At 47.2% G+C, this 27,517-nt stretch overlaps 1 protein-coding gene across 1 annotated transcript; it reads left to right on the top strand.

The window, feature by feature from the left end:
* The first annotated feature begins 736 nt into the window (after positions 1-736).
* Positions 737-25,187, top strand: LOC119373248 (malate dehydrogenase, cytoplasmic). The gene is made up of 8 exons (XM_037643270.2): positions 737-815; positions 2,661-2,762; positions 4,763-4,859; positions 10,968-11,143; positions 13,089-13,211; positions 15,741-15,917; positions 17,846-17,959; positions 24,866-25,187. Exons 1-8 carry the CDS (start codon positions 765-767, stop codon positions 25,076-25,078), a joined length of 1,053 nt encoding a protein of 350 aa, XP_037499198.1. The 5' UTR covers positions 737-764; the 3' UTR covers positions 25,079-25,187.
* Positions 25,188-27,517: the final 2,330 nt, after the last annotated feature.

Below are 27,517 nucleotides of genomic sequence, written 5' to 3'. Positions count from 1 at the left end.
TTTTAACGCGATAGCGTTCGAGAGCTCGCTTCGCAGAAATTCCGGTGTCGACGTTCGACGGTTGTGAGCAGAAAATCAGCGTTATCCGTAAGCGAACATTCCAGACATATGCGAAAAATAAATTACAAGATTGTTCGGCCCTGGTGAGAATCGAACCCAGGCCTTCTGCGAGGTGTTCTACCATGCAGCCACGACAGTACTTGAAACTACGGCGTAAAAATACGCTATAATAATGTCTTGTAGTGGTTGGAGTCTCCTTAACGCATGTAACATTCGTGGCAGAACCGTAGGATCACACCAGGCGTCAAAACAAGTGAACTGCACAACCAGCAGGTGGTTTAGAGCTGTCCACCCATTACGAGGTGTGCATCTGCGCAGGTGCGCGTGGCACCTTACGGACGCGTAGTAATTACTTCGCCAATATGCAAGAAGAAGAATTATGGTGTAGTGGGCACTTAGCCACTGTACATTCAATAGACATTCTAGGATAGTTTGAAACGGCCAGCGTTACGCGCACAAACGTTCCTTTCCTTGCGGCATATGGTTGAAGGTGATGCGCACGGGGCCCGATAACGCTGTCGCGTTCTACTCTTGAAGGCGAAGCTCAAGCGTCATGCACACTTAATTGTCATCATCGCCACCGCCATAACCATCATCATCTCCATCTCTAGTGATGGCCGTGTTGTTCGGCCCTATCGTCATCCTCACACAGGGTCCTCCGTAGCCTGCACAAGTGTCGCCGCTGGTCCCGTCCAATTGGAGCCATGTCACAAAGCGATATCCGTGGATCTACCGGTTTCACGACGCCCTCCACTGTAAGTACTCTAAAACATACTCTGAAAGCTTTTGTAACACCCCACGCTTAGCTCGTGACAATTCATCGAGCCTCTGCATGTTGCCTGTAAGACGTTGTAGAGTTGGTAAAATCCGCAGAACTGATTTGCGATTTGCAATTCGGGAAATGTATACAGTCGTGAGCAATGTGAGAGGGAACACAGAATTTGTGTTTAACCAACAATTAGGCTACTTGCACGCGAATGTGGTACACTGAATTGCAAACGATACTTTTCCGCTTCAGCATTTGGTGTTGTGAACACTTTTGCGCTTGCCAACTGCGTTTAGCAGCTATGACCTTTCGATGGTAATCTCAGTCTTCGCTCTCATATTGCTGACCACTGTACTGCCACATGATGTGGTGACATTTTTATACTAACAACAATTATGTTCTGTGAATTACAAGGGCATTATTTACCGTGGTCTTGAAATACACAGTCTCGCATGTTTTTTTTCTGGCAGCTAAGCAGTTGCACTTTGTCAAATTAAGCGCCTTGGTTTGCGATGATACAGAACCTTTGAGCAGTTTTATAGACGTTTCAGCTTAGTTCACAACACATGTTTGGGGATTTACATAAATGAAACATAAGATTTAATAAATATGGAACATAATTCGTACTGACGTTTCCTAACATATAGTAAAAAACCAAAACATGCAATAATTGTCCAGTGCTGGCTGTTCGAAACGTGATAACACGCGTGTCTTCAGAATGTAGACCAACAGGCGATCGCGCCGACATCCGGAATAAGGCTGAAATGCTAGATCTTCAGGCGTTTTTATTTAGTGCAGCGGGGCCCTGCAATACTTTCCGAACGTAGTCAGAAAATGATGACAATTTTTAATGAAGGCTCCTGTGAACAACTGAGGCAAATATTGTTGCGCTGCACACATATGGTACTTTACTATTTCACGTCAAGGACAGCCGAAAATCGTTTGCCTTTTCCGCGGCAAATTACGATGCAGGTGAGACTGCCACGGGCACTGGATAATTTCATGACTGGGAAAACACCCTTATTAAGGATTTTATTGTTTGATTCGAGTTCAACGAATAAAACAATGGGCATGTCCTTACCTTCAGGAACACTGAAAAAAAACAACTCATTTTTGTGCCACCCGTCCCGAGCAACAGTCGTCCGCTTATTGTTTTGTCTTCTCCAACGCTCATGCGATGGGGAACCGGGTGTACAGCACACGTGCCTTTAAACAATGCAAACCTGAGGCGCTCAATTGTTTCGTACAGAGCCTGCCACGGCAGTAATTAACCCAATGTACATCGCTGCGAGGAAACAGCGCGAAAACGAGACTAAGTCGAAGGAACAAACAACACAAGCGCTTCCCACAAACGCATTTGCCAACTAGTCCTTCTAGGCACCCTTCTCCAATGCACATCGTCGTTTCCAAAACCGCCGGTACGCTTGCCAGCGCACTCTGCCTCTCTTCTACGCGCCTCGCGAGCTGGACGCCTTGGCATACACTACCTCGTGTTTAGCTATTTGAAAGCCCTTCAAAATACGCCATCGGAATCGTTGGTCAAGCTGAAGCAGGACAAAGCCGATGAGCACCACGCACTCGCGGACAGCCCGACTTTGCCACGACAGCTGCGCGCCATTTCTTGTGCTGCGTCGTATACATCTGAAGTCAGCGCATAATGAAGTCGATGAAAGCACAGGGGTAGTTATTCGTAGTATTTAATTTATATGTAGGAAATATGGAATAAAGAGAAATGAAAGGGAATGAGTGAGGACATCGAGATTACATATAAAATGCCGAAACTAACCGAGTGGACTACTGTGTAAGTCATTTGTACGGTCGCATCTGTGTACAGTGCAAGGATCCAGTCCGGGTGCTTATCACCGGCGCGGCAGGCCAGATCGCCTACTCTCTGGCTCCGCTCATAGCCAAGGGTCACGTGTTTGGCTATGACCAGGTGAGTTAGACACGCTTCTAGTCAGCATTGGAGCATACCGCAGAAAGAGGTTTCCGTATTACTTTTATAAACTGGTCGCTTGGTTAGTCGACCAGCACGGCCGGATGGTTTGCATTGGTAAACACGTTTGACGAAGAAAGCATACATGCTGGAAAGACGACGGCGACACGAATAACGTTCTGTGTCTTCCTTGTCTGTATTATTATCTTACTAATACCTTGAACTTACTACTACTCAGCTGTAAGTCCGACGTTCGTTTATATATGTTTTACTATCAGACATATTTCGTCCACAAGCCTTTCTATCGAAGCAGTAACGCTGTGTGACCTCGTGATATGTGAGAAGTGGGGAGCCTAGCTCTGTGTTGGCCGCCTCACTGCGCGGGGCTGCTTCGGAGGGTGAGTTCTCATTTTTTACGACGTACGAAACGGGTGTCGAGCGTTAGTACACTGACAGTTTTAATCGTCATAATTTTTCCGACATCCTGTAGAGTGAAAACGCTCAACATCCGCACCACCACCGGAAGCTAGTTGTTCCACAGCGTAAGAAGCTGTGGGCTCACTCCAATAGCCGTTTATGGTGACCTTGTTGTCAGCCGCCGCTGCTCGTGTCTGTCAAAGCTATTAAACTGAGATATTATCAGGAAATTATAACCGAGTTTAACCGAGTTCACGCGTGATTGAACTAGCGTACCCTGCGTGAAGGTCAACCCCCCCCTCTTTTTTTTTGCCGCTAAGCTAGCCCAGTGCTCGTGGGCTGCTCCGGAAAAAGACAATTTCCGACAAAAAAAAACAAAGAAAAAATTGCACCATTTCCCGCTAACGGGGACCATGAGGCGATGCGAAGCCGGAGCACTTGCACGATCGCGTTCCGTTGGCGTTCGCTGGGCATGCTACCGACCTCGCGTCTTGTAACGCGAAGAGGAACGCTACGCGCGTCTTGTCTTCTCTCTAGCCTGGCCGTTAATTCTCACAGGGCGAGCGGGGAACGCGGTCGACAGGCGCGCGAGAGGGCGGCAGCGTAGGAGAGGAGAGAGAGGGGGAGGGTGCGCACATGCCCTAGTGCTCATCGCGGCGTTGCGCAGGAGAGAATTTCGGCATGTCTAGCCTGCGTTTCAAAGATTGGAGAGGGGAGAGGGGAAACGGGAGAGGGGTAGTGGAGAGGAGGTGGGGAGAGGAGGAGTGGAGAGAGAAAGTGGTGAGGGGAAATGGGAGAGGGGAAGTGGAGAGGAGGGGTGGAGAGGAGGTGTGGAGAGGAGGTGTGTGGAGAGGGTATGCGCATGCGCAGTAAGGGTGGTCACGCCGCACACCACCACCACCACCGGATTGAACTCCGCTATAAGATGCTTCGCATCTAAAAGACAAAGACTATAAAACTTAACTTTCAAGAAATCAGACAGGAAATGTGATGGACTACACCTTCAGGTCAATCTCCAGCTGCTTTCTGGCATGATTTCTTCAACCAACTTTTTTAATCGCTGGAAACCACAAAGGCGTGCCGAATAATAACTTTGCTGGGGCTCACAACAATAATATCGTACGGTCATGTTGAACCCGCGCATATATTACGTTCTAATTCGGCCGCACAACATTGTGCAATGTGATCCTGACAAAAGCCGAAGTACAAAAGCGAAATGGTGCTCATTAGTGGCGGCCAGCGTTATTCCAAGCACACAGGTTTACAAAAAGGCGTTTCAGCTACTATAATTTCTTCTCATCGCTTCGCTGTACATCTCGTGCACCGTACCCCTCGCAGTAAAACACGTCAGGTATGTTAAGAAGGTACCGTTTCTTTTCTTGAGCTCGAGAGAGACTTGTTGAAAACAGTGAGTACCTTTCTTCCACACACCTTGTCCGACGCTATACGAAGCTTCAGCCGAGTTTACTGAATTGAAGTTCCGTTATTTCCAGCCAAAGCTGGGAGTCATGCAAAATACAACTGTAGGACGTCGAATGGTGCTATTTCCTCCATCGTAGTCAACATCATCTCGTATTTCGCAGCCTGTGATCCTGCACCTCCTGGACATCACGCAGGCGATGGGAGTCCTCAGCGGCGTTGTCATGGAGCTCCAGGACTGCGCTTTCCCATTGCTGAAAGGTATCAGCGTCATCATTTTCTGCAGATAATAATAGCAATGACAAGCCCCCGTTCATATTCAACCAAGTCTTAGCTACTTTGGTAGGGCATATAGGAATGTCTCAAAGCGGTACATGATAAAAGAACACACACGTACAAAAATGTGTCCGGATTTGCACTTCTACCTTCCACTATCATGAATCTGTGCCAACTAGCTCAACTGTCTGTCGTTGGAAGGGGTACTTGGGCAAAAGACATTTTTAGACAACTTGACTAGACAAAGGTAACCTTGAATCCTCCTAAGTTCTTTAGATACGTGCCAGCAAAAAATAACGACTACTGGAAACAAAGCTCCTAATAAATACATTTAAACAACTAATCGGACGTGCCAACAGCTCCGCCGATGGAACTGGCGGACACGGGTGATGTTTCGATAGCTCGACCAAGGCATAGAAGACGAGCTTGCTTTACCCCTAAGGTTGTCTTGTACAAAAACATTTTGTGGAATAATAGGCGAATACTGGCTGACGCGTTGTCCTGTTTCATTTTGCACTGCAGCATTCTACAAGACAGGAAAAAAAATATGAGCGCGCGAGGTCTACCTCACTGAAAACATGCGTTTTAACCATTTCTGGCGATTCTTTATAACTGCCCACTTGGTGCGTTCACAATGACAACGCAAATGTAAAATTCATTCAATGTTCGCTGCTGCTGGTTTCCCTTCTGTGGCCGATTGTTCCGTGCGTATAAAAACTTTCCTGAACCATGAAAATATAACTATCGTTTTGCTCTCCGAGCGATATCGCGCGTCTGTTATTCTTTTTCATACGTTCATTGTCTTGTAGATAGAAACTCGAATATTATATACCAGAAGGCATAGAACAAGATACCAGAGCTGCTCAGTACAAAACAATATGTGTACACCGACAAGATATGTAACACAGAAGTATAGCTTAAATAGCAAATACGAGTAGGAATGAAGGAAGGGAATTTTCGACGGCTCGTTTCTTAGCCTGACACACAGGGGCGTAGCCAGGGGGGGGGGGGGGTTGGGGGGTTCAAACCCCCCCCCCGGAATTTTTAACGCACACATACAAACGCACGCACGAACATACACAAAGTATGGTTGACCCCGAAAAAATTTCTGGCTACGCCCCTGCTGACACAACCTTAATGAAAACCAGCAGATAATGACGCCAAGGAAGGTGTAGGGAGAGTTAATTGTACTGTTTTTTTAGTGTATTGTAATAATTGTGATAAAGATGTGAAGAAAGTAAAGTGGACGAAAAGACAACTTGCCACTGACAGGGACCAAACCTGCGACCTTTGGTATGCACTTAAAAACAGTACAATTAACGCTCCCTATTCCTTCTTTGGCTTCATTATCTGCTGGTTTTCAATACGAGTAGGAATATTTTAGTTGGTTTATCGGGTTTAACGTCACAAAGTGAATCATACTTTTGGAGATGCCGCAATGGAGTGCTCTGGAAGGTTTCAACACCTGCTGTTCTTCAACGTGCGCGTAAATCTAAGCACACGTGTGCTACTAGCATTTCGCCTCCATCGAAATGCTACCGCCACGGCCGGGACCGGACCCGTTTCTTAGCACCGTAACCACTCGGCCACCGTGGGGAGGCAGATTTTAGTTGATAAGAGACTGAAATGGAATTAGGCAGGCTATGTAAAGGGCACTGTAGCCAACCAGTGGTCTATTAGAGCTGCAAAATGAGGACCATGGAAAGGAAGGCTTATTCGAGAACGGCAGTGAAATAAGGTGGTGCGATGAAATCAGAAAATTTGCGGGCATACGGTTGTGTGAGCTGGAGCGAAGCAAGAATAAATGGACATCGGAGGGAAACGCATTTGTCCTGCTGAGAGCATAAAACAAGTTTACCATGAGAAAACAACTCCAGAAATATTGTTCAAATGCGGGCCTCTGGGGCACTGCAGGAGAAAGCTGTATCACACTGCGAATTCCATCAGGAAACAGGCTGATAAAAAAATCGAACAGTGCTACTACGACAAGAACTGAGAAGCCGACGTATGACTCAATTAGACCTTCGATGAAGAGCAAAGTAGAAAGGCTTTCCTCCTTGAACGTATGGCGGCAGAATAACAGGCTGAGGACGTTGCTGGTTGTTGCCAGACAATTATTATTATTATTATTATTATTATTATTGCGATAGCAATTATATGGACAGTCTCGGCTGGAAAATGTCCGTCCCCGTCGCCGTCATGCACCGTATATGTATAAGTATGTATATATATATATATATATATATATATAAAGCCCCAAAGAAAAATAATTCAGAAACATGCTTCCGAAGCGCGGAATCGAACCAGGGACCTCTTGCTCCGCAGCGAGTGGCGCTAACCACTACGCCACGAAACCCAGATCCTCCACGTAGCTAACGGCGAGCGTTATATACACACCCTTTACCGCTGGACGGACTCAGAGACAGCAGACGCTTATAAGCGTTCCTTCATTACCAGTGAGATGGCGCTAGGAGCGTCACGGGCGCATTTAAAAGTCGTCGGCTTGCTCGCTCGCTTCTTATATTTGCGCAGGGAGAACCTCGCCCTTCCGCTGTCTGCTCGCGCGGTTTTCTCGTAGTGAGGGGAAGCCCCGCCACGGTGGTCTAGTGGTTATGGCGCTCGACTGCTGACCCGAAGGTCGCGGGATCGAATCCCGGCCGCGGCGGCTGCATTTTCGATGGAGGCGAAAATGTTTGAGGCCCGTGTGCTTAGATTTAGGTGCACGTTAAAGAACCCCAGGTGGTCGAAATTTCCGGAGCCCTCCACTACGGCGTCTCTCATAATCAAATCGTGGTTTTGGGACGTTAAACCCCAGATATTATTATTATTATTATCGTAGTGAGGGGAAGAGGGATGTTTCAAGCTCTCACCGTGATATCCGCGCGCATGTTACGGAGCATACGAAAGTCACTCGAGCTCAAGGAACGCCGCTAAACGAACAAACAGAAGATGAGCGCGAACTATAAAGTGTCACAGCTCGACACTTGAAGCACGCTATTATCCTTCGCTGCTTCGGCCGCCTTTGCAACAGGAGCGCTGCTCAAACTGAGAGTATCCATTGGCGAGCCTCACTTCGTATAGCATTAGTTTCTTGCTATCGCATTCATTGCATCGCCCTTGCGGCGAAACTGTGACTTTTAACATGAAAGTGTTTTATGCCGGGGTCCACCAAGACTTCAGTGACGTATTTCCGTCACGGAAATGACGTCGAAAAAATGTACACTATGAGATGGCAAAGAAAAAAAGTTCCGTCAACGGGCATCGAACCCACGACCGCTCGGTCCGCAACAACAGATGCCGGGCGCGCTAACAGACTCTAGAGGATTTACAAACGCGCCTTTTATATCTAGCATTCTCCCGGTCGGCGGGGTGGTGTTGCCCTCTGGGAGCGGCAAAGTAAAGTAATTCATCATTACCGTGGCCTCCGCAATTAGTACCTGCAACGCGTTACACGTTCATCCAATTCGGCGCGTTTTCAATAGAAGTTCAATTTTGTCAATGCCTTAACACACCGCGAGGTGGCGACCTTAACCCAAGCATCGTAAGAGCGTCAGCCTCGGTCATAGCATCACGCTAATCAAACCAAAAATAGCTCTGCGACGCGCGCCTGCCTCACCTTGGCTGTAACACCGCGTCCCCCCCCCCCCTACGCGCTCGCCCTGAGAAAAATTGTGACCGGGCTACCGGGCGGCACGACGCGCTTTGCGTTTCCCTCTTGTGCGGCCGTGGTGTTCAATCACATTTTAACATGCCGCACGATGGCGACCAAGTTCTGCGTCCAATGTGCGACGCTCTTCTGGCTATCACACCTCGTTCTATGATTACGCTTTCATCGTTAACTACTACAGCTACCACAAGGGTTTGTTTAATCATTTAACAGGGACGTTAGTCGTCGGGATGCAGATGTACCACCAATCATCAAAGTGGGTGCATCCACGTTAAACGGTGCTATAGCAGCCAGACATCAATATACGTTGCGCAAACTCTCTTATATCAATGTATACAGTAAACATTCAGTTACCTCTACAAGGACACGTTTTACTTTCATGTTATTCCGATTCCTATGAGGTAGGGATCAACCATGTTTTGTTATTATTATTATTATTATTATTATTATTATTATTATTATTATTATTATTATTATTATTATTATTATTATTATTAGTGTACCTCGCGCTTGCTTGTAATTGAACTGCCTTTATCATCATTCAACTTTTCTATTTCTCATGTGTTTAATCAGGGCTGGCAGAGATACTCAGAAAAGTATTCCGAATACAGATATCGAAATACATGAACTGGAAGCCTAAAATACAGATACTGAGATACATTTGCTTTTAACGTAACGGGATATTTTGGAGATACTTTTGCATAAGACGAAAAAAGTATTCCGGAATACAGTTACAGCGATACAGTTATTGGAATACTTTTTTTATTTGAAGGATGCTCATACTACGCAAAGACAATTATTAGTGCAGCATAATGTTGTAATTAAAGTTACAGTGCATCGAAACATTCAGTTCATTTATTTATTTATTACAGTACCCTCAGCGCCATTAAGACATTGCAGGGGAGGGGGTGGACAAAGTACATAATTAGCAATAATCACATAATTACAACTGTAATAAAAATAACTATTTCACAGCAACAGTAACAAGGATTGGACACCGAAATCGACATACTTGGCGAACAAACTAAGCTATGCTAGAAATAGCACACTTTGCGCAAATCACTCGAATCACTAATGAACACCAGTGAATTGAGAAAAAGTATGCATTTACTTTGCACATAAGATCTGCTTTGCTGAGAAGGTTACTGTGTGAACATCTCAAATAGGCTGTCGTCTAACAGCGTCGGTTCAGCCTCAGCACAAGACTCACCAAAGAAAAAAAGTCTGTCTACCGCTGAAGGGGAGCACAAATTCGTGTTATAGTGAATAATATCGCCTTCATAGCCGGATTGCCCTGCAGCTTGGCGATATCTCTTCTCGGGTCATCTAGATACCGAAGCGCTTCCGCCCTCACTTGGGTTGCTCTGACTGTTCAGAATCCGAAGTCTGTCCCCATCTTCGGAATCCGAAGCCATCTGACCCTGTCGCTTCAATGAAGCTGTCACCACCACCAACGCTACCAGCATCCATTTCAGAAAGCCGCAACAGGCGAAGTCGGCTCCGGCGGTGGGGGAGCCTGCTACCACAAACGACCGTTTCACGCATGTAATCAATTAAGAACGCACCCTGACATTGGAGAGGTGGCTGAAAGCGCGTCAAAGATAGCCATCTTATAGTCCCTTCCGCCGCGACTACGGGAACTGCTTTTGGAAGTGCCGCCGCTTTGAGAACTGAATGCACGCGAAGCATTGCAAAGCCTGTTCCAAGGCGGTATCCGCGCGGGGGGTCGCGAAGTAATAGCTTGCCACCAGAAAAAAATTACGCGTGCTGCACTGACCTTGAGAGACAGCGACTTTCGTCGGCAGAGGCCGACAACACTGCCCCCAGCGATTCTACCGTCTGCGGCGTCGCGCGCTTTACCACAGGGACCATTGTGTGCTTGAGCGGAAACCATCGCCGCCCTATCTGTCGGCGACTGGCGGCGCGCCTTTGCTTGTCTTGGCACAAAAAAGAAAAAAAAAACGCCATTCCCCCATTGGAAACACGCCTCAACCCATTTCCGACGCAAAAAAAACAATGTAACGAGATACCCGTGTCCAGCATAGTATCGCGATACAGGCGATACATCCTAAATGTATTTCACTACTGAGATACAAATACATTTTGCAAATGTATCTCGATACAGAAATACAGATACTCAAAAGTATCTCTGAAATACTATCGCGATACTCTTGTATCGCGATACTGCCCAGCCCTGGTTTTAATATGTTATGCTCTGTTGCACTACCTTTTTTGTTTTATATTTTCCTTTTCGTTGTAATTATATTCTCATGTAGACCGTGTAATATAATTTTCTTTCATTTACATTGTGCGTGTAGCCACACTCAGAACGCAGTGGTGTTGCTGGACGCGGTTAATGAACAATTCATTGATAGATTGTTAGATGCTATTATTAGAATCCCATATACTTTCCCCCATTAACGTAGAGGTGGTGGCCACCGACGACGAGAAGAAGGCCTTCACAGGCATCGACGCTGCCGTCCTGTTGGCCTCGTTTCCTACGAAGCCAGGCGCGACGCGCAAGGACCTCTTGGCTCCAAACGCCAAGATCTACGAGAGCCACGGGACCTGCATCAACCTGTACGCCAAGAAGAGTGTCAAGGTCAGTGTTGGGCCACACAGCGCGCGCATTCCTGGCTGGTGTCTTTCGAAGATATCAGCAGTGTTCGGCACAGAGCATGGTGCTTTGCAAGTTTTGAGAACACCAGGTTACAGACCAAACTTATGCGAACCCCGTTATCAAACACCTAATTTACGAGACATATGCAAGACAGATAAATGCAAGAAATGCAAGGTTTACTATGGGAATGTCGAGGGATAACAAACAATACTGGGGACGCAGCCTCTAGTGAGCACCTCCGCGCGTTCTGAGAGGCCGTTGCACAGCTGTGCCCTTTACGATCGTCTTTGGGTTGTCCAGCGGGCGGAGAAGCCGCCGGGACTCAAGAACTCTTGGCAGTCTCCTAGGCGGGACCTCTTGCCCATCCCAAAATCTCGCAGGACCTTTAAATAAACTTCTTTGACTGACTGACTAGTATTTAAAGGAACATGTCAGACTGCACCACGAAGAAGGGAATTCCGAGTTTCTGGAGCAATAGCGCTGATGTACAAGTGAACTTAAAATATAAAAATAGCGGTGGAGGCGAGAGCCGCCCTATAGCCCACTGCACTCCAAGAAAAAAAAAACACGTGGGACTCTTTTCGGCCACGTATACGGCTCTATTTAGAGAAAGACGTTGACTCTCTTGTCGGTCACGTGACTCTACGACGAGAGTATAATAATATCCAATGACAGTTGACGTGTATCTTTAAAGAGTGTCATATACGTGGCAAGCCAGAACTCCCAAAAAAGAGTCAAAGGACTATTTTTTTTCTTTCATAGAGTGTGCCGATGTGTTTAGAGCGGTAGCTCTACTCCTCCCGGTGCAAAACCGAAAACGCCTGTTTGAGTGAATCTGACCTTCCAGCTCAGCCAAGGTCAACGCCGGCGAAAGAGCTTCAGCGAGACACTAATGCGGTACGTTCGCGAAAAAGAAGAGTGGCTCAAGGTCAGTCTTTCGTAAAGGCGCTGGCTGCATTCAAGTTAACTCCGCGTTCGCTCTTCAAACTGATATCAAAAGGATAACTTCAGCGCTCTGCTCAACCTGGCAGGGCAAGCAACTGCAGCTAAAGCAAGTCCTTGATAGAAAATAACGCAACTGTGTGGCGGTGTTTTCTACAGGAATATGAACTTTGTAAGTATGACCGAAGTGAGATTACCAAAAAGTCATAGGCTGCATATAAGTGGGCAATTGTGATAAACGTAAGACACCAGAGAATTTCCGCCGTATGACTTAAGCAAAGCTTTCATAATAAAGACACTGTATGTGCGATGAAAGAGGTCATAAAGCGCGCCAAGCGATCAACAAAGGTACCGTACCGATGAAACTTAGTCTAGCACATGATGAACGTAAGTGGCAAACAACGGTTTCTGCAGCTATGGTGGCTTTAGAGAAAGGTTTCGCGTTAGGTAACCGAGAATATACTAAATACCTGCGAGACAGAAACCCGGAGACTTGAGAAACAGGCTCAACTTAAATTGAGAACGACGCAGCGAGCCATGGCGAGGAAAATGATAGGCGCATCCTCAAGGGACAAGAAGAGGGCAGAGTGGCTTAGAGAACCAGCAGGTGTTCAGGACATCTTGGTCGAAATCCAGAAGAACAAATGGGCATTGGCAAGGGCATGTAGCGAGAAGGCCACATGATAGCCACTGGTCGTTAAGGGTAACAGACACGCTTAAGAGTAACAGGCACGCTTGCCTTCAAAAGAAGGCAAGCGTACCAGGGGAAGGCAGAAAATTCGGTGGGCAAGTGAAATTAAGACGTTTGCGGCGATAACGTGATCGCAGCAAGCACAGGATCGGGTTAACTGGAGAAGCATATGGGTAAAGTCCTTTGCCCTGCAATAGGCGTAGTCAATCTGATGATGATAATGGCCCGAGCATACGAGCTGCGTGCATTAGTCTGTATTTAGCCCGAATGTGCAGCCCGAATTTATTTCCGCAGGTTCTCGTAGTGTGCAACCCGGCGAACACTATCGCGTTCATCTGCTCCAGGTACGCGCCGTCCATTCCGAAAGAGAACTTCTCGGCATTGACGCGGATCGACCACAACAGGGCAAGGCTGCAGGTGAGCTCCACCGTGCACGTACTGCATGGTGAATTCATTTGCCAAGTACAGAACTCATGTGCACTTGGGAAATGTTAGGGCATATCAATACTTATCCTTACCATTCACTAACAAACTTTCTGTTGACTCCAACGAATACCGGTCACCCCTTGCAATGAGAAACAAACGACAGGTAAAGTCGTATTTACCGCCACCATGTATTTATAACAAGTAGTGGTATATTTCAGTATTATCTTGTTTACAATAACTGTAATAACTCACGCGGTACCATGTGCATTTGCCTAAGATGACCCGAAAGCGAAAGCCATCTTTTTCTTCTTTTTCTTCTCAAGCGATTTTATTGGTCGCTTGCCCCTAATCCACCTCCGATAATATTTTTTTAACATTGCAAGTAAACGCGCGCGACGAGCTCAGAAGGCCGCCACGATAAACAACGCCAAACGCAGCAGTGCTAGGAGTCGCGGGCGCCCCAGCAAATTCCACGAAACAATTCCTTCTCCTCTCCGGGCCTTTTCGGCAATCCTCAGACTCTCAGCGTTCGCCGTGACCTCAACATTCTCGTCTGCTCGTCCTCCACAATACCTGCTTCTATGCTCGCCTCTCTTCCTCTTCGCACGGTGAGGAGGAGCACTGGGCAGGGAGGAGAGACGAGCCGACGAACGGAGCGTACCGATGGAAAGAGCGAAACGAGTGAGGGCCTCTTTTGTGTCATCAAACGCGTGCAACACCGCTATTACGGCACCGTTTCGCAAAACTTTCACGGCTACGTGTTCGTTGTAGACTCGTGCGCAAGTGCAACACAACAACTAAATTTCAACCTCTGGGTGGTTGTTTAGGGGCCCTTTAAAGGCCAACTCCGGTGATTTTTCGAGGTCGATGGATCTCAATGAAATTCGCTGGGTACGTTTCTTTGCACGTTTCCGTCATTTATGCCAAATTACAGGCTTCAGACATGCGCAGATTGTTTGCAAATGAATTTTAAAGATTGTCTGCAAACGCCCTCCTGGCTTCCCACAATTATTGGCAACATTGCGTCTGTGACGTCAGTATTGGGAAGGCGGCGGAAGTGACGCAGCCGAGGGCACCGCTAACTTCGGCGCTTCGGCCGCTACAGCGAGCGTCTGTTGTGCACAAGGCGACAGACAGCGTTGGTTTGGCCGGCGCTTCGCTGGTCGTCCCGGCTGTCACAGTTTTCATACTCCGCGCCAGCGTGACCGGCATGCCTTGCACGACTTCTGGTTCGTTCGTAACAACGTCTACGTCATACGCAGACAGTACACTCGGTTGGGTTTCAGTTTCGGTGTTGCGCTTTTTTGCTTATTTAAAATTATTCTCCAATTTGCCGAGTATTTCTGCTATAGGGCCCGTAACAGGAGCGTCTCAGGAACATAAAAGCACCATTACTTTGACATGGCCAAAAAATCGCCGGAGTTGGCCTTTAAAGCTTTCTGCACCTCACGCGGTTTTGCAGCGCCTCCGGGACCGGCATCCCCTTTGACCAAGCGATGACATCATGTGATGATGTGACGCGATGTGGCGACATGGTGACCATAGCGCAGTGTTCCCCGAGACTGGGGGGGGGGGGGGGGGGCAAAGGTTTACGCAGCCCCCCCCCCCCCTAAGTCAAAGTATGGGACAGACTTCGCCCCCCCCCCCTGTTAGGTGACTAGAAGGGGCGGCCGCCCCCTCTAGTCACCTAAGATGTGTGTGATGTATATTTCATACAACCACAGAAAAATCTCTACCTCGAAACTCTCGAGGTTTCCTGGCTTCAGCTTGTGAGAATGCCTAAAAACGCAGGTGTCGGAAGCAAAATGTGGCAACACGCATGCAAAATCCTTACGTCATGAGTAAGCGTGGTAGGCGCGGGGCACGTGGCCCTGAAAACACCTGATAATTCCGTATGTATCCGTACGATTCTTACGGAAATATATGACAAATATATGAAAAATATATGGACATCATATGAATTCTACAAGGAAAAGTATAGCAGTATTGGAATGACGTATGGAATGTTTCAGTAGAGATGGTCAACTCCAAGCTTTTCACGGTAAGTAAGTTATCATCCATCGCAGATAGGAACAACGAGTCTATCTCCCTAATGTCATGTGAAAACATATGACGAACACCATAGGAATGTCGCTATTTGCTGTAACGAATGTTTCATATAAAAAGCACAAAATGTAATGCGAAAGGAAACAAGAGCTGACGGAATACACCACTTGTCAGAAATGGGACCAAAACTCATGTCTTCTGAATTACACGTGTTGTGCTTCACCGCTGCCGCTGTGACTATCCTCCCGATTACTCTCTAGGGTATTTGTGCGAAAACAACGGTTGAGGAATCTACCCATTCAACCGCAGACGTCACCAGCGTGTCATGCGTTTGGTTTCATCGTCGGTCCTCTTCATGTCATCGTCATTGAACAAAATTTATTAAATGACCCTCACGATTCCCTCACATATGGAATACCGTTGTTTTACCTGAGCCTTGTCGAAATAGCCCTTGCCTTCTCGATGTTGCCGCAGATTGGCGAGAAGCTAAAGGTGTCGGCTGCGGACGTGAGGAATGTGATCATTTGGGGCAACCACTCGACCACCCAGTTCCCGGACGTCAGCCACGCAACTGTGATGATAAACAACCGGGCAGTTAAGGTTACCGATGTCCTCAAGGACCAGGCCTACTTACATGGAGAGTTCATTAAAGTGAGTCATTTTCGTATTTTTAACCATTTGGTGGCGATGGCTGCAGCGCTGGGCTAATGACAACGGACACCTTAAGTTGGCGCAGTAGCTCTCACCACCAAGTATGGCCCACGAACTAGGCCAATCCGCTACTCGCTTTTAACCACGCCGTATAGTATCCCGACCGCGTGAAACTACACAGCCACCGAAAAGGAAGCTCTAAGTTTGTTTACAATCACAAATTTGTTAGCCAGCTCTCATTTCCTTCATTTTCACTTTGAGAATGTACTACATGCCACAAAATATAAGCGTAGAACTTTTTAGTCTTCTTTTTTTTCGGGTCGTAACCTCAGTGTTAATTAGTCAGTATGATTTCATGGATATCAAAGTGTTTTTCGCCTTTTGCCAATTGTAGACCTCTTGAAGAACTCAAAGCTAGTTATTTTCAGAGTTTATCCTTACGATAAAATGCACTGCGCCCTTACCGATTAAGAGTTAACTACAGTAGGACAGGCGGATAGGCTAGGTGCTCTTTCATTATAACAAAGTCAGATTAACGCAAATGAAGACGAACACGAAAGCAGAGACACAGGTACAGGCGCTACTTAGAACTGTGTATATTATGAGTGTGTGTGTGTGTGTGTGCGTGCGTGCGTGCGTGCGTGCGCGCGCGTGTGTGCGTGTGTGTGTGTGTGTGTGTGTGTGTGTTTGTGTGTGTGTGTGTGTGTGCGAGCGTGTGTGTATGCGTGTGTGAAGAAGCGTTTCCAATGGGCCAAACGTACATGGGAAGTGTAGAGACACAATTCAGCGGTTTTCTTAATTTTATTTGCCAACGCTTTCGACCGGTGGACCGGTCTTCGTCAGGGCTTGTGAGCAATAAGCTCATAAGCCCTGATGAAGACCGGTCCACCGGTCGAAACCGTTGGCAAATAAAATGAGATAACAGCTAAGTTGTGTCTCTTTTCTATATATATATATATATATATATATATATGTTTAGGTGTGATATCGAGATTGGCGAGGAAACGCGGCCTCTCGGTTACGTAAGACCGGAACTACACGTGACGAGGAAGTGACGAAATTTGAGTCAGGGCGCGCCAAAGCAGAATCTTGTCAGGCAAATCGGCAGTCATTCTGAAATACGCAAGCACACAGCTTATTCTTTGGGTGCCACGCATAGGCGGAGAGTTTTCATTTTCCCGGAGGGGACCGGGTACCGACGTGCTCTTAAGTCAAAGAGCGCTCTGCATGAAATCATATTCCGAAGGTGCAAGCCGCGCTGACACAGATTCAGTAATTATTTTTTTTTATAAACACAGCTTCTAAAGCCATGCGAGCTGCACTGCTCTACTACATATCCTAAAATCTCAGTGTCCTGAAATTGTGCCTCGCAACCGCATGCAGAAACACGTGCAACCAAATGTGGGTGCTTATCCGCTCCCTTCCTTAATTTTGGGCATGCTCCCTAAGGCGGTCGTTGATGGATCGTTCAGTTTCACCGATGTAGATTTTTGCGTAAGTTAGGGGAATCGAGTAATCAACTCCGATGGAGCATTTAAGAAAGGGAGACTCGTGCCTTATAACGCGCCCTCGTTGAGTTGGAGTACAAATGCCTGGACAAAGTTTCTCCAACTTGTTCGCGGCTGAAAAGACCAGAAGGGCATCGTGTTTGCCGGCAACATTCATGGGGTTGTGCGAAAGCACATGTAGTAGATACGTCATTACATCTGGCCTGCCTTTCATGTGCTAGGTCCGAGCTCTATCCCTTCTAGCTTCGAGTTTCATTATTTGTAAGAGACCATGCCACTGCAACAACGACGTACAACTCGTCTTCGCTACGTGGGTCTGACGCTTGATGTCCACGCTACCCCACCGTAACTAAAACGGATCGCCCAGCGCGAACGGTATACGCGGACAACTGATGCTCTTTGTCTTTTTACCTCATGCAGACGGTGCAGGACCGCGGTTATGCAGTGTGTGCAGCGCGCAAGCGGTCCAGCGGAATTACCACAGCCAGCGCAGCGGCAGACCAGTTGCACGACTGGTGGCAAGGAACTCCCGAGGTTGGTGCTATCAGTAGTTAAAACGGAGACTAGAGAAGGAAACCAGGTAAACGACATCCAGGGCTCCAGAACTTGACCACGTCGAGTACGATTAGAAGAACTGTCTTCACACTGCCAGTTCCCTCACTTGTGATCCGCAGAGTAGACATTATGCGTGCTTCAGTGAGTAGCTTTTCTTCTCAGAACTTCGATTTGCTCGCGCAAACTCATCTGACACAAAGGATTGCTCGCCGCAATGCAATCGCAGAGTTCATCTGATTCCTTCGCGTTTCAACGCTTTCCCAGGAAGCAGCGAAGTGCAAATTTGCTTTACGGCATTAAGTGCTTCACCACGTCACCGAAAATGCCCATCGTTAGACCCCTTTTGAATGAATAATTTAGCAAAACCAGAACCGTATAAAGGGGATATACTAGTCTGAGTAAAACGAAATATCGCAGTTCTGTAAGCTGTCTGCATTGAATCAAGTTGGCTCCACGTGAGGCGTAAGGAGAGAGCTCAGGGGCGTCGCTTCTGAGCAAGCCGACCATCTAAGTCTCTTCCAGGGAGATTTCATCATCATCATCATCATCATCACCATCAGCCTGTCTACGCCCACTGCAGGGCAAAGGCATCTCTCATGTTCCACCAATCAACCCGGTCCTGTGCTTTCTACTGCCACGTTATACCTACAAACTTCTTAATCTCATCTACCCGCCAAATTTTCTGTCTCCCCCTCACGCGTTTGCCATCTCTTGGAATCCAGTCAGTTACCCTTAATGACCACCGGTTATCCTGCCGACGTGCTACGTGCCCGGCTCATATCCATTTCTTCTTCTTGATTTCAACTATGATATCCTTAACCCCCGTTTGTTCCCTGACCCACTCTGCTCTCTTCCTGTCTTTTAAGGCTACACCTATCATTTTCCTTTCCATCGCTCGCTGCGTCGTCCTCAAGTTGAACCCTGTTTGTAAGTCTCCAGGTTTCTCCTCCGTAGGTAAGTACCGGTAAGATGCAGCTGTTATATACCTTCCTCTTGAGGGATAGTGGTAGACTACCATTCATGATTTGAGAATGGTTGCCGAATGAGCCCCATCCCATCCTTATTCTTCTAGTTATTTCACTCTCATGGTTCGGCTCCGCGGTTACTACCTGTCCTAAGTAGACGTACTTCTTCACAACTTCCATTGTCTCGCCACCTATCGCAAAGCGCTGTTCTCTGCCAAGATTGTTCCACATTACTTTAGTTTTATGCATATTAATTTTCAAACCTACTCTGCTACTTTCCGTATCCAGTTCAGTAATCATGAGCTGTAATTCGTCTGCCGCGTTACTCATCAATGCAATGTCATCAGCGAATCGCAGGTTACTGAGATACTCTCCATTAACTCTTATCCCTAATTCTTCCCAATCTAGGGCCCTGAAAACCTCCTGTAAACACGCGGTGAATAGCATTGGAGAGATCGTGTCTCCCGGCCGTACGCCCTTCTTTACTGAGATTCTGTCGCTTTCTTTATGGAGGACTGTAGTGGCTGTGGATCCGCTGTAGATTTCTTCCATTATGTTTACATAGGATTCGTCGATGCCCTGATTCCGCAGTGCCAGCATGACTGCTGATGTCTCCACCGAATCAAATGCTTTCTCGTAATCTATGAAGGCTATGTATAGGGGTTGACTGTATTCCATGCATTTCTCTATCACCTGATTGATAGTATGAATATGGTCTATTGTTGAAAAGCCTGTACAAAATCCTGCCTGGTCCTTTGGTTGATTGAATTCTAATATCGTATTAATTCTGTTAGCAATTACTTTTGTAAATAGCTTGTAGACAACGGACAGTAAGCTGATGGGCCTGTAATTTTTCAGGTCCTTCGCGTCCCCTTTCTTATGGATCAAGATGATGTTGGCATTCTTCCAAGATTCTGGTATCCTCCCCGTCGAGAGAAACTTCGTATACAGGGTGGCCAGTTTTTCTAACATAATCACTCCACCGTCTTTCAACAGGTCTGACGTTACCTGATCCTCACCAGCGGTTTTGCCTCTTTGCATTCCCTTTAGGACTTTCTTTACTTCTCCTGTCAATACTGGCGGGATGTCAGATTTCTCTGGGCTATTACTGCATCTTACGTTATCATCATGACTCTCTCGGTTGCTGTACAGATGTCTGTAGAACTCTTCCACTACCTCTACTATTCTATCCATATTGGTTGTGACCTTGCCTTCCTTGTCCCTTAATGCATACAATTGATTTTTGCCTATGCACAGTTTTGTCTTCATAGCTTTGAAGCTTCTTCCGTTCTGTAGGACATGGTCAATTCTCTCCATATTATACTTTCTTATGTCGGCTACTTTACGCCTATTGATTAACTTCGAAAGCTCCGCCAGCTCTATTTTGTCTGTTGCATTTGAGGCTTTCATGGCTTGACGTTCTTAATGAGGTTTTTCGTCTCTTGGGATAGCTTACGAGTGTCCTGTCTAACGACTGTACCCCCGACTTCCACTGCACACTCCTTAATGATACTAGTCAGATTATCATTCATTGCGTCAACGCTAAGGTCGGTTTCCTCGGTTAAAGCAGCCTACCTATTCTGAAGTGAAACTCTGAATTCCTGTACTTTCCCTCTCAGAGCTAGTTCATTAATCGGCTTCTTGCGTATCAGTGTCTGCCGTTCCTTCCTCAAGTCTAGTTGAATTCTACATCTTATCATTCTATGGTCACTGCATCGGATCTTGTTAACTACTTCCACATCCTGTACAATGCCCGGGTGGACACACATTATGAAGTCTATTTCATTTTTAGTTTCGCCATCAGGACTTCTCCACGTCCACTTACGAGTAGCCCGTTTTCTGTAGAAGGGATTCAAGATCCATAAATTATTGCGTTCTGCGAACTCTACTAGTAACTCCCCTCTGGCGTTTCTAGAGCCGATGCCATATTCCCCAACTGCATGATCTCCAGCCTGCTTCTTGCCTACCTTTGCGTTAAAGTCACCCATCAGTACAGTATACTGTGTCTTTACCTTACTCATTGCTGATTCTACGTCTTCGTAGAAGCGTTCAACCATTTGATCATCATGGCTGGATGTAGGCGCGTAGGCCTGTACCACCTTCATCTTGTACCTCTTATTAAACTTAATTACCATACATATAACCCTCTCATTAATGATATAGTATTCCTCTATATTACCAGCTATATTTTTATGAATAAGGAACCCCACTCCGAGTTCTCTTCTGTCAGCTAAGCCACGATAGCATAGGACGTGTCCGTTCTTCAGCACTGTATAAGCCTCCTGTGGCCTCCTAACCTCACTGAGCCCTATTACATCCCATTTAACACTAATTCCTCGAATAGTACAGCCAGACTCGCCTCACTAGGTAAAGTTCTAGCGTTATACGTTGCCAAGTTCAGATTCCAATGGCGGCCTGTCCGGATCCAGAGATTCTTAGCACCCTCTGCTGCGTCGCAGGTCTGACCAGGGAGATTTATTAGTCACTAATCAGTTAACGACACCTTCACTTGATCATCCATTAACTGCCATTGATTAGCTGTTGTTGGCCATGCCATTAACTGCCACTTTCTTTAACCTCTGCGAAACCAAATGTACGTACAGACGCACAGTAAATCTTTTGCCTCACTCGATCTGTGAAGCAAATGGTCGTTAGCAGAGACCGCCTTGCTGTTCCATTTCTTCATTAATCGCTACATTTCGTTTCTCAAAGGTTAAACAAAGTTGCGCTACAGCGCGGTCAGGGGCGTAGCGAAGGGGGGGGGGGGGTTGGGGAGGGAAAAATTCACTTTTGCTTACCTATATATACACGCACGCATACAAACGCACGCGCGAACATACATAAAGTATGGTTGAACCTCTCCCCCCCCCCCCCCCCCCCCAAAAAAAAAAAAATTCTGACTACGCCCCTGCGCGCGGTGTTGTTTTTTTCCGATGGCAAAACAATATTTGGTATGTTATGCGGTGCGATTGCCAGACGTGCACGGATATATGTAGGAGCATATGCAGAAAGTAAGTTTGAAAGCTCACTATCTGTCAAGCACGTCAACAAGTACACGATCTGTTCTTCCGGGGTGGCATATAGCGTACTTTGCACGTGCGGCTACGTGTACGTCGCTCAGACTGGCAGGTGTATTGACATTAGATTAAGTCTACATGTTAATTCCTTGGAGGGAAGAGTGTAACCCCGTCTTGCCAGCCATTGAAGTGAGTGAGGCTGCGCGCTTCAGTTCGGTTGAGCCTCAATTATCATTCAGCGCCACGATCAGAGGGCACGGGAGATTGCATGAGGCGTGAGTGCAAATACTTAAACAAGTCAGTCATCGCGTTCGCTATGAAACCATTGTGGTCACAGATCGCTCGTAAGCACGTATGTTTCTACGTGCAGCCCACTCCCGTGTCCTGTGTATATTGGTTTCCTCCAAATAAATGTTTCAGTTGTTAGACCAGCACAATTGTCCCGTTTTAGATGCGAAGTATCTTAAGGCGGAGCTCAGTCCGGTGGTGGTGGTGTGCGGCGTGACCACCCTTACTGCGCATGCGCATACCCTCTCCACACACCTCCTCTCCACTCACCCTCTCCCATACCCCTCTCCCCTCCCCCTTTCCACTCTTCCTCTGAAACGCGGGCTAGACATGCCGAAATTCTCTCCTGCGCAACGCCGCAGTGAGCTCGAGCGCATGCGCGTCCCCTCCCCTTCTCTCTCCTCTCCTACGCTGCCCCCCTCTCGCCCGCCTGTCGACCGCGTTCCCCGCTCGCCCTGTGAGAATTAACGGCCAGGCTAGATGGGAGATACGACGCGCGTAGCGTCCCTCTTCGCGGATTCGCTCGCTGGATTTCAAGCAAGACGGACGTGCCGGCCGCGATGTCCTGGATTACTCCTCGTACCTCTCGCTGACCGGCGCCCCGTGACGGACTCCTCGCCCGCTATGCCGTGCGCCGCTCATCGTCGGGACCTTCTCCGTTTCGTCGGTGTTGTGCACTGTGCCTCTAGCTGTGTTTCGCGGACCCGTCCCTGAACTCCCGTGACCGTTTCCCAATCTTTCCTGTCCTCTTTTCTCTTCGTTGGATGGATGTGCTCCTCTCACTTTTCTCTCTATTTTCCTACTATTCTTTTATTCCCTCCTTACCCCCCACCCCTACAAGGCACTGCGCCGTGTCGCCTATAGGCAGACAGAAATTAGGTGCCTTTTTCCTTTCCTGAATAACCACTGAAGAAGAAGTCTTCGCGTTCCACGACGCGAGGTCGGTAGCATGCCCAACGATCGCCAACCGAACGCGATCGTGCAAGTGCTCCGGCTTCGCATCGCCTCATGGTTCCCTTTAGCGGGAGATGGTGTAATTTTTCTTTCTCGTGTATTGTCTGTTTGTACGGTGTCCTAGAATAGACAAGTTCCAACACTCCCGCCTTTCACTTCTCCTACAGTCGGCTAGAAGCTAAGAAAAAATGATGGTTTCCACTCGAACCGCAAGTACTTCTTCTCGGCTAATGTAAATGTTACGCGTAGGTTCGTCGCTACTAACTAAAACGTTACTTTTAAATGCGAAGCATTTCTTAGCGAACCTCAGGCACTTTGGCCGTTTCCATCTATCTAGACGCCTAAGTCTGGGCGCTCTCCTGGTCGTCTTCATAACTTGTAATATACCAAAATTGGCACAGCAGGGAATCAGTGTATGACGAACACGATTCACTGGTCATGACATGAATAACGCAAAATGCCTGTCGCGTACGTCATTAAACCCTTTCTCTCAGTCACGTGTGGCACATACCCGCATATCAGAGTTCATGTTATGCGGGTATGTGCCACAGGTGATGCAGAGTCTTAACCAACACAGTAACGGCGAACACACATTGACACAAGGAAAGTGATAATAATAATTGTTGGGTTTTATGTCCCAAAACCACGATATGATTATGAGAGATGCCACAGCGAAGGTCTCCGGAAATTTTTATCATCTAGTATTCTTTAACGTGCACCGAGACCGCATAGTACACGGGGATCTAGCATTTTGCCTCCATCGAAATGCGACCGCCGCGGCCGGGATCGAACCCGCGACCTTCGGGTCAGCAGCCGAGCACTGTAACCGCTGCACCACCACAGCCGACGCAAGGAAAGTGAGGGAGCTGAAGACAGAACACCCCTGAAAGACGCTCAACTACCACCCACTCGTCCACGTGGTCCTAAATGAAGCTTAGTTGCGATTAACGCCTGTCCTCTGCATCTGTGTTCCTTCTTTGTCCTCTTCCGGTTCGCGCTATCCCGTATTGAAGGAGATAAACACTACATATCAGCTTACCGCGTCTGGTGTTGGTAACATCCATGTTGCTGTTGGCATCGTTACGCAACTGTAAAGAACTGGTTATATATTACATATGCGACTCTACATATGAGAGTGTGTATACCACTTCCACGTTTCTATAGCGTCATTCCGTAACGTTTCGCTCAATGTGAAAAATTACGCCACAGACACCATATAATGCATACGCGACTCTTCAACATATGAGTGTGCGTATACCACTTCCACATTTTAATAGCGTCATTCCGTAACGTTTCACTCAATGGGACAAATTACGCCTCAGACACCATCCCACGCATGCTTCGCATAACATCAATTCCCACGGTACGTGGGTTCTGCCGAATGTATTCCTGAGCAGCGATATCAAAATCCCTAACGAAACTTACCAAAGAGTTCCGGACCTAAAACCAGCGATACAAACGGGTGTTGGTATAGGGAAGTGAACTCTCTGAGACACTCGAGAAGTGCTTGACGTCATGAAAATGAGTAAGCGCTATTGGGTGGAGCATTTATGCAAATTATCTGTGGGAGGGACATCGATGGCTGAGGGCGGAGCTGAGAATATTTTGTTACGTTGTAATAAAAAAAATTCTCGAAGTGTAGGTGACGCGCGTCTTCGCAGGGCGAGTGGGTGTCCATGGCAGTGATGAGCGACGGCTCGTACGACACGCCACGCGACGTCATATTCAGCTTCCCGGTTCGGGTCGACGCCCACCGGCGCTGGCACATCGTGGGCGGACTGGAGATCTCGGACTTCGCCCGGCAAAAGATTGACGCCACCGGCAAAGAGCTCGTCGAGGAGCGAAATGACGCTATAGATATCTGCAAGTTCTAAAAGGCCGCACAGCCATTATATAAAGGCGCGCTCTGACGGTCTATAATTTCTCAGGAGCTCCAGTATCGCCACTTCCTGCCTTATATATTCCCGAGCATAACAGTTATTTCCTTTCCTTGGCCCTACATTCATGGGCGCTCGGAGGGGGTTGCAGGGGGGGGGGGGCGGTGACTGCCCCTGGAATTTAGGGTAATATTTTTTATGCAGTAGCAATAAGCTACACAGCTCGAGCGCACTCAGACCCCGCATATCCATGTGAAATGTCCTTCAGGATTAGCAGCCAACTTTGCACGTTACACACAATTGATTAATCTTGCCCGTCATGACAGCAGTGAATGACAGGCTACACCCCCTCCCCCTTGCGGATGCACCCCCCTGCAAAAGGTTCTGCGGACGCCATTGCCTGCATTCCTAGCTGACTGTGTACGCATGGAAGTGATTGCCACGCCGCAGGAGTTTGGTAAAAACGGTGGAGCCAGAACACAAACACGTGCTCCAGTAAATGCACAATAGGTGACCTAGAAGACCCACAGAAGACACACAGGATCACCACGTGGTGATCCTGAGTGTGTGTAAGCGTGTTCCGTAAAACAACGCTATACCGTGGAAGGCTCAGAGGGGCTTTTATCAGCTGGTGTACATCAAAAAGAATGGCCGAGAAATAATACATGTACAAGACAAGCAGCAAGCTTCAAACAAGGCCATAGCTATGCTTTCCCGTTTTAGTGCTGAAGCCGTGCTGTAGTTATTGAGCCAAACTGCGCGCCGAAAGAAAGAAAGAATTAAAAAAAAAACTAACAGCCAATGTATCCCGACAGCGGCGACGACTTTTATCGGTCGACGAAATATTATTAACGCATCATATACGCCGACTATTTATAACCGACTCGTAGTGTATATTCCAATGTAATTGCTGGCAATTACGCGCGTGATCCAGAATATACGCCACTGTTCGCTTTCGCGTATGCACTATGATTAATTCAACAAGATTAATAACTACAGACATGATTTCGACAAACGAAGGCGTATCTTGTGCCCGTGCCATAACATTGTGACAGTCGTCATCCGGTGAAAAATGATCACCTAAAGTAAGTAAACAATCTACGCGTGCAAATACTTTAATGCGACGCAAAAATATCCAAAGTCTGTCCTGCAGCCATAAAGCACTGGACCAGATGTCAACAATTTTGCATTATTTCTCACTGGGCGCCCCGCGAAACCAGAAGGCTTTGTAACCAGTAGGCATCGGGCGCCCATAGCCTACTGGCTACATTTGGTTGTATATTGTAGCTTCATAAAGACGATTAGCTACGTTTTGCGCTTTGAACAAATAAGCCATAGTATTCGTGCCGCGTGGTTATCGTGAAAAACAGGATGACAAACGAGACCTCCCTTTCGTTCGTCCATCATTTATGACTTTACTTGTCCATACATCGTGCCCAAAATAAAATCTATGACGGCGTAGTCTTCATATTGTTCTTTTCATCTGTGTGTGTGTGTGTGGCTTCAATTCCTCAGTTATATGTTACTGCGACTTTTAAATCTTACATTGGTAGCGCATACATATTTGGGACAGTACAAAAAGCATAAGCATTTTTATCTTTCAGACTGTCAGCTAAACACGCATGAATATAGATACCTTATACAGCCCATATGCAATATAGACCCTTTTCGAAAAAGGGCGCCCCTAGCACCGCGCACGCAAACTACAGTCTGCCGCCATTGTGAGGGCACCGCAGCAGACGACGCGGGCTTCGGCAACGTGCCAGTGCGTGACATTTCAGCACCGCCGAATCGTGAACTGTCATCAACGTTTTTCGTAGAGACGGCGTGCTGCGTTCCCATGTGCCACCATCGAGGATATCGCGACGAGAACAGCGATAAGGTACGCGATAAAACTTGAACAACAAACGCACGTGCTCTCTCTCCGTACGTGATAACAAACGGACGTGCGGAAGGGCGCCGTTTTGTAAACGCGCTACAGAAACAGACGTGCTTATTTCACAGCGCCATGTGTAGCCTTGCTTTTACGAATGAATAGTCTTCTCCCGAGTGCCTGCATGCGGTGAATTGCGATAGATTGTTTGTGCAGAAATACTGCGAGGGTTTGTAAGGACATCCAGAAAAATAAAAATGAAGTTGAGTACCGTTCATTTAGTAGCGAGAGTACTCGCATATCGTAAGCCACGTGTCAACATTTGTTAGTACATACAAAGAGGGGCGTAGGCAGAAATTTTTTTCTGGGTGGGTGGGTGGGGGGGGGCATAATAGCTATAGCATAATAGCAACATAATAGCTACCACAATACCATAATAGCTACCTTGATCTGAAGTGGGGTACTAGGGTAGCTGTTTGGGCTTGTTGGTTTGGCATGACACAGGTTGAAAGCGCAAAAGACGAAGACAGAGAAGTCTTGACACACACACGAGCGCTGACTTA

The sequence above is a fragment of the Rhipicephalus sanguineus genome, chromosome 11, assembly GCF_013339695.2.
Source record: "Rhipicephalus sanguineus isolate Rsan-2018 chromosome 11, BIME_Rsan_1.4, whole genome shotgun sequence".
Taxonomy (NCBI): Eukaryota; Metazoa; Arthropoda; class Arachnida; order Ixodida; family Ixodidae; genus Rhipicephalus; species Rhipicephalus sanguineus.
The sequence above is the reverse complement of the archived record's forward strand: the minus strand, read 5'-3'. Positions and strand labels throughout refer to the sequence as shown.

Bases quoted from the DNA above. Each gene is read 5' to 3' on its own strand.
- LOC119373248 (XM_037643270.2), top strand. From the start codon at position 765: ATGTCACAAAGCGATATCCGTGGATCTACCGGTTTCACGACGCCCTCC. The intron at 816-2,660 runs GTAAGTACTCTA...ATCTGTGTACAG, and splicing joins GTTTCACGACGCCCTCCACT to TGCAAGGATCCAGTCCGGGT. The intron at 2,763-4,762 runs GTGAGTTAGACA...CGTATTTCGCAG, and splicing joins ACGTGTTTGGCTATGACCAG to CCTGTGATCCTGCACCTCCT.